The sequence below is a fragment of the Melozone crissalis genome, unplaced genomic scaffold, assembly GCF_028551555.1.
Source record: "Melozone crissalis strain CALT ecotype California unplaced genomic scaffold, PUWL_Pcris_2 ptg000042l_1, whole genome shotgun sequence".
Lineage (NCBI taxonomy): Eukaryota > Metazoa > Chordata > Aves > Passeriformes > Passerellidae > Melozone > Melozone crissalis.
The window spans coordinates 58818633-58832303 of record NW_026535820.1 but is presented as its reverse complement, the minus strand read 5'-3'; the positions used below and the strand labels follow the sequence as shown (position 1 = coordinate 58832303).

Genomic DNA, 13671 nt, shown 5'->3' with positions numbered 1-13671 from the left:
CTTCAAGAGCAAGTGGAAAAGCATAATAAATTATTACTTCAGCTGCTACTGTACCATAGCTGCATCTTGTCTGGTGCACACTTAGCCCGTGTGAGTGTGAATGGCATTTTCCAAAAACCCTTTTGGGAGGGTTAGTTTGCAGCTTGACTGCAGGCAGGATAATGTGGCATCCAGGCAGATTGCACCCGATGAGTTACTGCTCTCTGAGTCAGCTGCCTGGGCTGCTGCTGAGTCCTTGGCTCTTGTGTGAGCTCTGCAGCCTGGGGAGTAATTAATCAGATCTCCATCGTTCTTATGGACCCAGGGCTGGAGCCAGGGAAGCATGATGTCAGCATCTCACATAGTCAGAATCGCTGATTCATTGGATTCGTTCTCTGCTGCTTTTCAGAATGGGTTTATGGCTCCTCTTTAGCGGCACTTAGCGCTCACTGACAGGAATATAAAATACTACCCAAGAAAGTACACCAACTCTAAGATGACTGCCTTGAGGGGAGCACTTAATAATTTCTTTAGAAGTTTCTCTAAGGACCTGAGAATCATAAAACACTGTTGGATGAGAAGTTAACAAAAGTACAGTTAGTTCAAATCCTCATTTGGTTGTCATCTGTTCACTCTTCTATTGACCACATTGCTTGAAGAGCCTGAACAATGGCCAATGTGACTGCTCTAATTCATGGGATTGCAGCTGAAGTAAATTTGGCTTCAGGTTGCAAAGGCCTGATGCCAGCTCTCTGGAAAACTCTGTTACCAGAATTCTCACTAACTTCAAAATGGGAGTGGGGCTGGAATGAAGGAACCCAGCTTGGTTATGGGTAGGGTAGAACTGCACTACTCAACACTGACTTGGAGAAGTGGGGATCCTCTATAAGAATGCATTTTCTCCTGAAAGGGTCCCAGGAAAAGGATTTTAATTTAGCTGGCTTGATTTTTCTTGCATAGGCCAAGCTACCTTATTTTCTTAGCCTGTGTGTTCTATGGTCCTGATCCTTGATGTTGTTGGCAAGACATAAAAAAACCATCTCTGGTTTGGGCAGAGGACTTAGACTGTGAAGAGGAAATGAGAAGCCATGAAGAATCCATGCCATGGGCTCATCAGTAAATAGGCTTAGGCAAACTCTGATGAGCTAGGCAGGTGGGAGAATATTCTCCTGCAGATTCACTGTTTTGTGTATGGTTTTGTAGTCTCCCAGGTCCTGGGGAAGGGGCACACCAGAGATAAACAGATGGGAAAGGCAGCCTTGAGCCCTCTGGGGGAGCTTGGGGAGGTTGGACCAACTGCCTGGCTTCATCATGACACCTTTTGTGGCACAGCTTTTCCTCTCTGTGCAGCCTTTCCTGAGGGCAGAGCAGTCACGCTGGCCTCTCCAGCTCTGCTGCTGCTCCTGCTGCCCCTCAGTGCGCAGAGAGGGGATCTGCTGACACAAGGAGTGGGAAACCCCTGACAGAACATTCTCTCCCAGATGCATTGTGAAGCCAGTGTTTGTCCATTCCTGCCTTACATGCTGGAAAATCCAGTTCCACTGCTAGGCACAGCCTTACAGGCTCTAGTGTAGGGTTTGCCTAGTGATTATAAATAGATGTTTTCAACTTTTGCAGCTGCATATGTGAAAGAGAAAATGTGACCACAGAGTACACACAGGGACACACAGGGTGTTTGTGCACTCGCTACTGAATGAAAGGAATGGCACTGCTCACCTCCACCTGCCATGTACTTGTCTGTGTGTGAAAGGGACTCTCCTGCTCCTTGGCATGTGTCTGTGGCTATGTGTTTCTGTACTGAAGTCAAAATTTTGTTTGTGGGCACAGTCTTCAAAGTCTTCACAGTCTTTGTTTGTGAGCCCAGTTATGTTAGTGTCCCTGTCCATAGCTGGGTGCTTTGGTATCTGTAGTCAATTCAGTATTTGGGAACATGAGTAATGATCTTAGAATTTATTTTAACCACTCACATCAGAAAATTAGGTCAAGTGCATGCTCCATTCATCCAGCACTGCAGGGGTGACACACATTTTCTTCAGCACAGCAGTCCTTCAGACTTCACTGGGCAGGAAGAAGTAGAAATACCCCAGCTGAAAATATTGCAGAGAGATAAAATTAGGAAAAACATTTGCAGTAGGGTCTGGGCTAAGTGGGTAGTGAAGCTGATGCTTCGTACAGTCATCACATAGAAGGGATCATACTGGAAACTTCAGCTTTTCCTGCAAAGAGATTGCATGGCTGCATGTTTATTGAAGAAAATCCTGAAGTATAAAGTGCAGAGGGAGTACTGGTGCTGCTCTGCATAGTGATAACATGGGAGATGCAGATAGGGATCTGACACTGCTACTTGTAGGGCCAGTGGTTTTTTTTTCCACTGTCCCTGTCACTTGGCTGGCGAGATGTAATTTTTCGTGTTTGTAAAGCTTCATGGATCCTGTACAAATAAGCGCATTAACTACTCACCAGCTGTAGTCTGATGTTTATCTTTTGTCAGTTTTTTATTTAGTACCAGATTACAGCTTGCTAGTTTTAATGGGGTAGAAAGGGTAGGCAAGAGAAATATAAAGAAAATTAACTCTAATTAACAGTCATAAATTTCTCTGACTCAGGAAGCATAAACAATTCTGTGATGGAAAAGCAAGCTGAAAGAAAATTGAACTGCCTGATTTCCTAATCCTCCCAAAGCCTTTACAACAGCTGGGCATTTAGTTGTTGTCAGCCAACACAAAAAGAAACATATTTAAATACAGATAACAATGCCTCAGGAGAATAGAGATTGATCATAGACTGTGATTGCTCAGTGACTTCTTTTCTGAGGAAGAGAAAGGTATTATAATATACTGGACTGATGACATGCATCTTGCACTAGAAGTTGAATAAAGGAAATGAGAGTAGCTGGGAGAAATAAATGACCAAACACAGAGATTTACACTGAGTCCTAAATTCAATTTAGTCCTAAAACAATTAAAATCCCCTTGAAATCAATGAGTGTTTGCTTGAATAAGGTCTAAGTAGATTGTCTGGGGGATTTTTTTTCCCAGCATATCTGAGTATTTTGTGCAGGTCTTGATTTTTTTTCCCTGTATGGGGAAGTACTCAGCAGGGATGTGATGATGCTGTTTTGATGGAGATTTAAATATAAAAAATCAAACAGAAATTTGGGAAAGCCAGCATAGTTCGTCCAATATACTTTTTCCCAAGCAGTGTAAGAGCATGGAAGGCATCCAAGTAGGGCTCAGGGAATGTAAGTCTGAGCATGTTTCAGATGCCTGAGCAGATAATCTCAAGCTGAGACCCCTGAAGCATTTCCCTGTGGTGTGCACAAGTAGCTGGTTTGTCAGGGTGTATTTGCACCTTCTCCAGATTTCCCAGCAGTTAAAGGTTTTACGTAGTTAAAAAATTACTAAGTGCTTCATTTATTTCAGGCTCCAGTGCTGTTATTTGCATAAGTGCCTACATAGAAGAGATGAGAACGACATGCCAGGTGGGCTATAAACAAGGAATCAAGCTCTACCCTGTGTTAGGAAAGGGTTAGAGAATTTTGCTTTGCCTTGCAAAGTGTGCTGGCATACACAGGGATGCAGGTCTTGCTTGCTTAGCTTGCTCTTAAGCACATTGCCCATGGATTGAATGATGCAGAAACTTCATAGTGCCAAATCAAAGGCCCCAACTGGCCAAAGTAATGGAATAAACACTCAGAAATTTATAAGGACTTACTAGGAAAGTTACCTTCAAGTCAGCACAGGTGGTCTTTGCAGAAGAGGTTCTGTATCATGGAATCTTGGAATATCTCTAAGTTGAAAGGAACATTGAGTCCAAATCCCTGCTCCTTGCAGGACTACCTGAAGCTTTCCTATGAAGCAAATGTGAGTTCAGTGTCAAGCATGGAAGAAATGCATCTATTTCAAATGCCATGAACACTGCTACAGCAACATTTCTATCTGCTGTAATACATGCACAGACATGGCCCCAGTCGATAAACCCTAATGACTACCTCTGTGCAAATAAAATTAATATGATATTAGTACATAATGAAAATTGATGTCATCATTACAGTCTTCTCTCATTCTGATGAACTGTCCTGGTTCTGCGTAGGTGGCACTTCCTTACCTGCAGGCATCATTATAATCTTTTTGGAGTCAGCAGGACTATTTTCCCAGCCTAGGCACCATAGCTCAGGAACTCTGTGCAAAAAAAACCTAGCATACCTTTTTTTCTTTTTTCTTTTTTTTTTTTTTTTTTCCCAAGACAAAGCAGTTTTTTGTTTTTCTGTTTGTTGGAAGGTGTTACAGACCACTAGCCCCACTGCAATCACTGGTGTGAGCTCCCAGCTCATGGTAACCCTCTTAGCTCTTGAGCCTGATTGCAGCTGTGGCCCTGCACGTGTGAGCTGCGTGTGTCTCCTTGGGGAGTGACACCTGAACTGTCGCTGCAGATGGTGCTCATGTGTCACCAGCAGCAACCTGCCCTTGCGAGTTTTCGTCTCATCATGTATACACTTACTTAAATGACGTTTGGTTTAGCCTATGACTACAGGGCAGCCAAGGCAGAGACACAACCTGCTTTTTTTTCCCCAGTGTATTTGAATGTTTAAGTTTTGTTTTCAAAGGAGTTGTGTGAAATATAAGTTCTATCAGTGAGGATACACCAGCCTAAAAACTGGAATCGGTGTGGTGGACCAGAGCCATAAATGAACTGAGGCCCTGGCTTTAGGGGTGTACAGTTCAGGTATGTGTGGTTTTACTGTGGAGATATTTCTCATCTAATAGTTGTGAAATGCAATTTGTCCCCGTTGACTGTAGAATTTAACAGTGCATATGTTCTTTAACTTGATAATATTTTGATGCAGAGGAAGAGGTGTAGGGTTTGTAAAATCTCTGTTAGCCATTGGTTTGCTGGGGCCAAATGAGCTGCTGCTCATCAGCAGGGCAGTGTATCCCTGCCTGTGTTCATTTGCTGTCTGTTCCAGTCCCAAAGGAAAACACATTCCTCCAGTCACTGTTATTTTCCTTCACACTTGCAGACTAGGAATACACACATGGCCTGTTAATACAAATCAGATCATGAGCTGTGACTCACTATGTTGTAGTAACTTGATTTTTTGCAACAGATATGCATATCTGTGATTAACAAATATTGTCTTGGCCAATGTTAGAGCTGTGACTAAAGCCAATCTTGTTAGGCATTCATCATCCTGATTTATTTCCTTGTCAAAAGGTTTCTTAAATAAGGTTTCTTCGAAAAACGTTGTCATGCTATCAGTTTTCCCTGGCAGATGTACTGATTGAAATAAATGTATTTTTTCATGCCACTCAAGAACTGAATGACAGATCATGCACCAAATACAATAAATGTAACTGTTGTTTTTGTTGTTACTATGATCATTACTATATCACAAGATGGATGGCAGCAGCATCTCATAAGAGCAGAGATATATCTGCATATTAATAAAAATCCTACTCCCATGTGAAAAGGTTTTCAAATCACCTAAATGATTGTTTTTTTGAGATGGCCCAGACATCATTCCTCATTTCCCAGAACAGAGCAGGCTTCTATCCAGTTTTCCACTCTTCCTGCATATCTATTATTTTGTGAGGGATTCAAAAGCTTTTAGCCACTGTGCAGTATGTGTGATATGTGATTCACGCATCTCCACATCATCACAAAATAGTACCAGCCCCATAGAACAGCCTGTCCCTGTATTGCATTGCTCTAGGCTAATGTACTGTTGGGCAGCTTAATTCTTACACATATCAAACTTTAACTCAGATACTTTTTTTTAATTGTCCCTTCTTCTTGTCCAGTCTTTGGGTAGAGAAGGGTGCTAATTTTCTCTGAAATCTATTTCTTTCTCCTCCATTATTTATTTCTGTTGCAGAAAAGATGCTAGCAGGGCACACAAAAAATTCAACTCAAGGTGATCCTTTCAGGATGAGCCTCCAGACAGTGGGGATGTTGTTGTTACCATTAGGGCTGGCTGTGCAGCTCCTGGAGTGGCAGGAGCACCTCTGGGTTTTTGCACCAGACCCTTGCAGTGCCTTTCTTTCCACCTTGGGAGTGTTTTTACTTCCAGCTCCCTCTGCTTTCCCTTTCTTCATTTACTCAGCCACCTTCCTGCTTTTCTCTGCTGGATTTCTGCTGATGCTTGCTCATCTGGAGTGACTCCAGTGGCTGCCTTGGATTCCCTAGGGAGCCCCAGAAGGGAAGAAGGACTATGGACTTCACCTGGGTCCTCCTGATGCTCATTTTGCCAGTCCTTTTCCACTGCTCCAACGTGCAGATGAGCTTTGTATCAATGAGCACAATATCCTTCCTGTCCTTACAGCAGTTCTGTGTCAACAGAGCCAAAGGAAGACACTTTTGAAACATAAGAAATAATGTCACCTTCTTTTAGGTGTGTGTGTCTCCTTTGTAATCAATGGTTTAGTATGGTTGCAGCTCAGATCTCTTAAACAGTCTTCTGGGTTGTTCAGGGAGTGATGAACTTGGAAAGAAAAGAGAACTTCATTACCAGCCTCTGATTTTCTTCAGAATGTTTAAATATTGGAATGGGTTGATAAGATAACTGAGAAAGTTTTTTACAGGTTCTGGCAAAATTAGGCCTCCAAATGTTGTATTTTTTGCCAGTTCCAAAGAAAGGGATAGAAGGGAATGGTTCAAATAACTGTGAAGATTTCCAAGGTCATTGTTAGGTAAAATACACAGCAGCTCTCTCTGCTGATACACAGTTTGTATCAAAGATCAGTTTAGCTGTAGGGAACCACAGGCTGGCTCCAGGTGCCTTACTTAGTTTCTAAGATGGTTTCTGTGCACAGCACCAGAGTTGACAATGTGTGTACATGTGTGCAGAAGAACAAACTGCTGGGCATCAATTATTTAAATGAGAAATAGTGTATTTTGATTTAGGCCATTTATTTTGACCATGGTTTTTGATAAACTCCCAGGGAAAGGTCTTCCTCTGATTGTGCATAGGATCCAAAGGCAGCAAGCGCAGCTGCAATGGTGAAAATCTGAGAAGAAAATCTTGCCTGTATTTATTTATTGTATGCTTATTAATGATGAAGTGGATTGTTACCATTTGGAATATAGTTTTGTATTAGTTTCTTTTTTTAAAAAAAAGTGTTTTAAAACACTTTAAAAAAGTGTTTTAAAAAAAAGTGTTTAAAAAAACATACTATAATAATAAGTGTTTTAAAAACAAACTATAGTAAGTTGAAGTCATCCATTTGAAATAACCTGGTACGTGTGCTCTTTTCACCACTCCAGTATTTTCTGAAACCCTCAGACTGTCCTTTGAATGTTGACAGTTCCTCTTTGCTTTTAGAAAGATTTTATAGTTTGTTTTTTGTTGTTTTTTTTTTTTTTTTGTCTGGTGACAAATTTAGCTCAGTTCACCAAAACCTTATTTTTTATTTCTCTCTCTCTCTCTCACTCCCCCATCCTGACAAAGAGCAATAGGTAGCAATTGCTAACTAATGAATCTTTCTGCCAGTGCCAGTGAAGGATTTGATTATATGCCCAGACTCCAAATAGAGCCCTTTTTTATTTTCTTGTGAATAGGAAGAAGAGAAAATATTGTATTGGGACCTCATGTTTTAAGCAGAACATATAGAGGACTAGTCTTACTTCAGTTCAGAGACAGAGGCTTGTTTTTTAAATTAGCTGGAGTTTTTTAATGTGAAAATATTTGTTTCCTTGTTTGAAACAATCAGAGCAGATGGGGAGAAAAAGCTGATGTTGAAGGTTTCAGAATTGAGGATGCCTGTGCTGGTTACAGCCATTCTGCCTTCCCTGTGCTGTGAGTTCTGCTCGTTTTCAGCTGTGCAGCACAGGGATGATACAGGACAAAGAAACTTGGGCTGCTGGTAGCCAAGGAGCTTGAAAGGAGCTTTGTCTGTAGAATGAAGAGATGCAAACTCCAGGAACTGCAGAGTCAGTAGTTAAATTCTTACTGTAGCTCCTCACTCCTTCCCTGCACTTACATGGAAAAAAATGTACATACCCTGGACTGTATCTACTCGCCTCTCACTTCTGGGCTTATCTCCAATTCACAAGGACTTCCCTTTTTTAAAATGAAGACTGAGGATTGCAAATAAATCACATGGCTTCCTGACGGAATTAAATACTGTTAGGTGGGTGACAAGCCATTAGAGCATGGTTATGATTTGACTTTCCAACATAAAGATCTCTAGAGAGATCTTCACTTGAATGGTAGCACAGACAATTTTTTTTCTAATTGCTCAGCTGCTTCTATAGAGTTGGTCAGACATCTGCTTCTTCAGAGAAGAAGAGTGTTCTTCAATAATCTTCTTTTAAAAAGAGAGACTAGTACCTAAGTTGTTAAGGTTTGGCTTGGGGGATGCACTTTACGAGCCTTGCTAGGAGACGTGTTCCTCACCTTCAGCTTTGGACTTGGGCTGGCCAAGAGTGAGTCTTCCCCAATGCTGGCACCACTCTCTAGAGCAGAGCCAAGCTGGGAGGCTGGAGTGAACCCTGTGTGGAGCCCTCAAAAGATTGACATGTATTTAAAATGTTTGTCATTTTACCTGAGAAGTCAAGAAACCAGTGCTCATTAGTTGCCTGGTTGTGAATTGTAGCACTGTATACCAGATTTCTTGATGCGGGTGGAAGGGGTGTGTATTCTTTCATAGGATGAGATTTATCCAACTGTGTTGCTTATCAGCATGGACAGATATATTCCACTTTCTTGCTGAAACAAGCTGGCTGCATTTCCCTGCTTTTATGTAATTAATGAAGTTTTTGCTGTCTGTTGTGCTGCAATTTTCAAAGACACGTGAAACAGCAAAACACGCTGGTAGAATGACAAACAGTAACAATTCATCCTTCCCTAGAGTCTTGTCCAGAAGTGGGGAGGATTAGACCACAGGCCCAGACTAGAGAAGAAGGGGGTCAGTTCCCAGAGAAGCCCCCTGCGGCACCTGCAGTCAGAGCACGCCATACCATGAGATTTGGTGTTGGGAAGGGAGATTTTCCTTGCACTCTGCTCTCTGTTCTGCCTGATGCTGCTATAGAGAATGGCTCAAAGGGAAGGTGCCTTTTCTTCCTTCTCCTTTAGAGAAGGAAGCGGAGGGAAGAGAGCAGAAAAATGGTGTTTTGATCTGCCTGTTTCTCATTCTGGTGGCATAAACACACCAGAGGATTTCTCTAAATTAAATTAAGCAAACCTTTTATGTTCTGTCCCTACTTCCAGAAAGCTAATGTGGCTGCTTGCAGATTTGCAGCCATGGAGGAGACAAAGATCTGTAGTGCACACAGACTCAAGTGCTGAGCAGTGTTATGCTGAAAGAACTGCACAAGCTTTAATAGCATATAAAAGCTTTCCGGGCAGCAAGCAAAAAGCTGTTTAAATCCCTAACAGGGATGAGAGAATAGCACATATTATCAGCATATGCACAGAGACAGAAAGTCTCTCAGAACATTTGCATTTTGGATTTGCTGAAATTACAAGGTTTCAACCTTTCCAAAAAGGTTGAAATGGTGGAAGGAGTAATTTTAAGGCTTCAATTTCTCCCTGTCGCCATATAAATATTTAGGGCTTTTCCCTTTCCTCTGCACACATGCCTGACTTACACTGATCCCACTGGTAATTTTTTCTCGAATGTATGGAATGTAAAAATCCACAGTCTTCTCTTTCATATTAATAATCATAATTTCATACTCAGATGTTGACAATCCCAAGTATTCCTTGCCCCACGTGGCAAAGGACTAACCCCGACCATGCATGGCATGGAACACTCAGCAAAAGATTGTCCCCAGGCTGCAATTCCTCATGAACACAAATCCTTTTCCTAGCAAGCACATGTGTGGAGCTGCATATCTTGAGACACAGTGCCTGGACAGAGCTCAGATAAAATGTGGCAGGCGTCTGTGAGGCAGAATGATGCAAGCTGAACTGGAGCAGAACGTGATGCTTTTGTGGATCAGTGGTGAACACGTCAGATAATGAGTAATATATATTGGTTCTTTGGGGGAAAATTGCTATATCAGGAAGGTTTGACTCTAGGGATGTTTTGTCTAAGATTTCCCTTATTTTGCTAACTAATTTGCCGGACTGAAATCTCTCTGCAAAGAGTCCGTGTAACTCAAGGATTATTACATTAGTGATTTGTATCAAGTGGCATAGCTGGAGCTACCAGTTAGAGGATATAGGGCAGGTGGATGAATGCTTTCTCCAGTATCAAACAGATGCAGCAAAAAATTATTCAGGGGCAGGAAAAGAGGTGCTATTAGTTGATATTATTGAAAATGTCAACTCGGTCACCAATAGCCATCTGTAAAGATGAGAGAGAAAAGCAAGAAGAGAAGACCATGGGCACTGAATAGAAGATTCTTGGCTAATTTAAGAGGAAAAATGAGTATTTCTCTACTTATCTGATTAAGGAGAAGGTAAATAGGAGCAAGTTGAAGAAAGATCTTTCCCTTCTTGTCTGTTAACTGGATGTGACTGCCACTTCAGCAATGACAGCTCTCCCTCCCTCCAGTTTCAGCTACTCAAATAGCAGCAGACAAAGACTGGGAATAGGCAGTGTGGATAAGCTGGTTTTTGAATGTTTGGACTGTGACCCCCTTCTTCTTCCAGTCAGACTGTTAAATATTCATGTAAGTGGGCTCAGATAGATCCCTGCCATCTGTCTGTACTTACATGACTTCATCCAAACAGCTCCAAAACATGTAAAATTTTATACTCTGAACAGCTCTTAAAAGAAACAGAGATTTTTTTTTTAAACTACCTGAAGGGAACAGGAATGAAAATACAATGTGATTTAGCAAGTAAATTTATTCATCTAGACTCCATCAGCAAGGACCCAAATTCAGCTCTTTTAAGTGCCAGGCCCAGCCGTAGCCCAAGACTCTCAGGTAAAGGTCATATTTAGTGTCATAGTTTATATCCAAAGTGTTCCACAGCTTACCTAATATTGATCATTAAGCATAAAAAAGTCTCTGTATGCAACTAAGAAGGAAACTGGAGATTCTGTCACTATACATGTGTGTGGGTACAGAATGGAAGTATTTGAGGAGGCGAAATCAGTAATAAGCCCATTATTTAGCCTTCACTGCATCCAGTTGCACACCTTGATGACCAGATAAAAGGGGACTGTCATGCAAGCTTCAGTAAACAGTGTGCCATATGGACAATTCCATGAGGGAACAGATTGTCACAGCTACATTTGACCTGTTTTAGAGCAATCCTGACTCTCCCTTGGCACCATGGATGCACTGCTGACATTTCAGCAGAACTGCTTCAAAAAACACTTGAGTGCCATTGTCAGAATAGTGGGGCATTTTAGGAGTGAGAAGCAATTTCTTCATTTTAAATTAAGCAGCAAGCCCAGTACTTCTCTCCTCAGAGCCTCTTAAAACAGTCTGAGCAGGAAAGAGGGAGAGACAAGAGTACTGAGAAGACAAAGCCAGGCTTTTCAGTGTACCTGTGTTAAGTTACTGAGTACATGCACTTGTGTCATTCATACCCTTCAGGGATTTGAGTCTGAACCTCAGATTCAGCTCACAGAAACCCCTGCATGGGCAGCTTGTCACAGAAGAGATGTCTGTGAGATGGCTGAGGTGGGTGATTGGTTTCATACCTGCTCCCAGAAGGGAGCTTACTTTTTTCTGTTCAGGCTCTCACCTTTGAGCTCTTTTTAGACAGGAATGCTTTTTGAAAACGAAAAGGATCACATTTTCACTGTGGTGCTTAAAAAATTCTTACATGTATTTTGGAAGCATGCCAGAGTGGGTCTTTGTGCCTTGCAAACATTTCAATATGGTGTTACTCTTTTAGGGTCTTTCTGCTTGGCTTAGTCTTTAAGAATAGCCTTGAGGCTTTCAGCTTACTCCATTGATAAAACTTTATTGATGATTTTTTTTTCTCACCATTTCAGGCATTGGGAAGAACGTCATCTGTGACCGAACGGCGACTCCCCTGGATGCCTTTAGGATGATGACTGCGGCTCATTACTACCCCAAGCTCATGAGCATCATGGGGAACGTTCTGCGCTTCCTGCCTGCTTTCGTGAAGATGAAGCAGCTGATCCAGGAGGGCTACGTGGGGGAGCTGCTGGTGTGCGAGGTGCAGGTGCACAGCGGGAGCCTGCTGGGCAAGAAGTACAACTGGAGCTGCGATGACCTGATGGGAGGCGGGGGCTTGCACTCGGTGGGCACCTACATCATCGACCTGCTGACCTTCCTCACCAGCCAGAAGGCCGTGAAGGTGCACGGGTTGCTCAAGACCTTTGTGAAGCAGACGGACCACATCAAGGGCATCCGGCAGATCACCAGCGATGACTTCTGCACCTTTCAGATGGTCCTGGAAGGGGGCGTGTGCTGCACCGTGACGCTCAACTTCAACATCCCGGGGGAGTTCAAACAGGACATCATCGTGGTGGGCTCGGCGGGACGGCTCACTGTGATAGGCACTGACCTCTACGGGCAGAGCAACAGCTCTCCTCAGCGGGAGCTCCTGCTGAAGGACTCCACGCCGGTCAGCAACTCCTTGCTTCCGGAGAAAGCCTTCAGCGACATCCCATCCCCCTACCTGCGGGGCACCATTAAGATGGTCCAGGCTGTCCGGCAGGCCTTTGAGGACCAGGACGACAGGAGGACCTGGGACGGGAGGCCCCTTACGATGGCTGCCACTTTTGACGACTGTCTGTACGCCCTGTGCGTGGTGGACACCATTAAAAAGTCAAACCAGCTGGGAGAGTGGCAGAACATTTCAATCATGACTGAGGAGCCAGAACTGAGCCCGGCGTACTTGATCAGCGAAGCCATGCGGAAGAGCAGGATGTCTCTGTACTGCTAGCTCCTCTGAGCTCCTAGGAATGAATAGGAACCAGACAGCTCTTGAAGGAGATGGTAATTCGGCCCCTGTGAAGGGCTTGGGTGTCTTAGCTGAGGATTACAGGAGAAGGAAATACAGTGTCTGGATCAATTAAATCTGTTGGCAGCTAAATGCCAAACTGATGTGGTCCTTCGAAATGCCCAGAACAGACAAGAGACGTAAGAGCTGATAAACTTAACTGTTTTAATAACAGTATTAGCTGGCTGATTGCAAAGATATATCATGGACTCATCCCCTGCTTGCAGGTGCTTTAGATTATCCAATTGTGTTTACTGTGAAAGGTTGGGAAGATCCTTTTAGATTTTCCTTACCTACCAGAGGGCTGTGAAGGTACTGTCATGTCGTTAAATTTTCTGTAGTGTCTGACATGAATGTTTCCTACCACGACAGCTGACACCACCATGTTGTATTACTACACCTCCAACCAACACACAGAATAACAGGACTTGATGTGAAAGTGTTGCAGGATTCAGAAAATCTTGGCAGTTCACTTTTCATACAGCCTGTTAAGAGCTTCTCTGTGTTGGTTTAGTAGTTGTTTTTTGCTTTGTTTGGTTTTGATTTTTTTTGTTTTTTTTTTTTAAAGCACAATTAAATAGGAAAATGTGTGGCTTTTAAAACAAAGCAGTCCTCAACCACAGTGCATATGCCTGGGTATTTGGGGAGGGAGGCTCTTCTGTGAGCTCCTGGTAAGTGTCAGTGTTATGGGTTTTCCGAATGAAATGGGTGATGGAAAACCTTCATGGATGGCAGGTGGCACGACCCAGTAATGATAATGGGGTTTATTATACAGCCGAACTCAGGCTAGTCTTACAAAGATTTGCACAAAATTTCCT

At 42.8% G+C, this 13671-nt stretch overlaps 1 protein-coding gene across 1 annotated transcript in view; it reads left to right on the top strand.

Annotated features, from left to right (window-relative positions):
* The window catches only part of GFOD1 (glucose-fructose oxidoreductase domain containing 1), a 65016-nt gene extending 51605 nt beyond the window's left edge, over positions 1 to 13411 (top strand). The window contains exon 2 of the mRNA XM_054284974.1: positions 11877 to 13411. Coding sequence (XP_054140949.1) covers positions 11877 to 12796 — 920 coding nt within the window. The 3' untranslated portion in view covers positions 12797 to 13411. The remainder of the gene's footprint in view (positions 1 to 11876) is intronic.
* Positions 13412 to 13671: the final 260 nt, after the last annotated feature.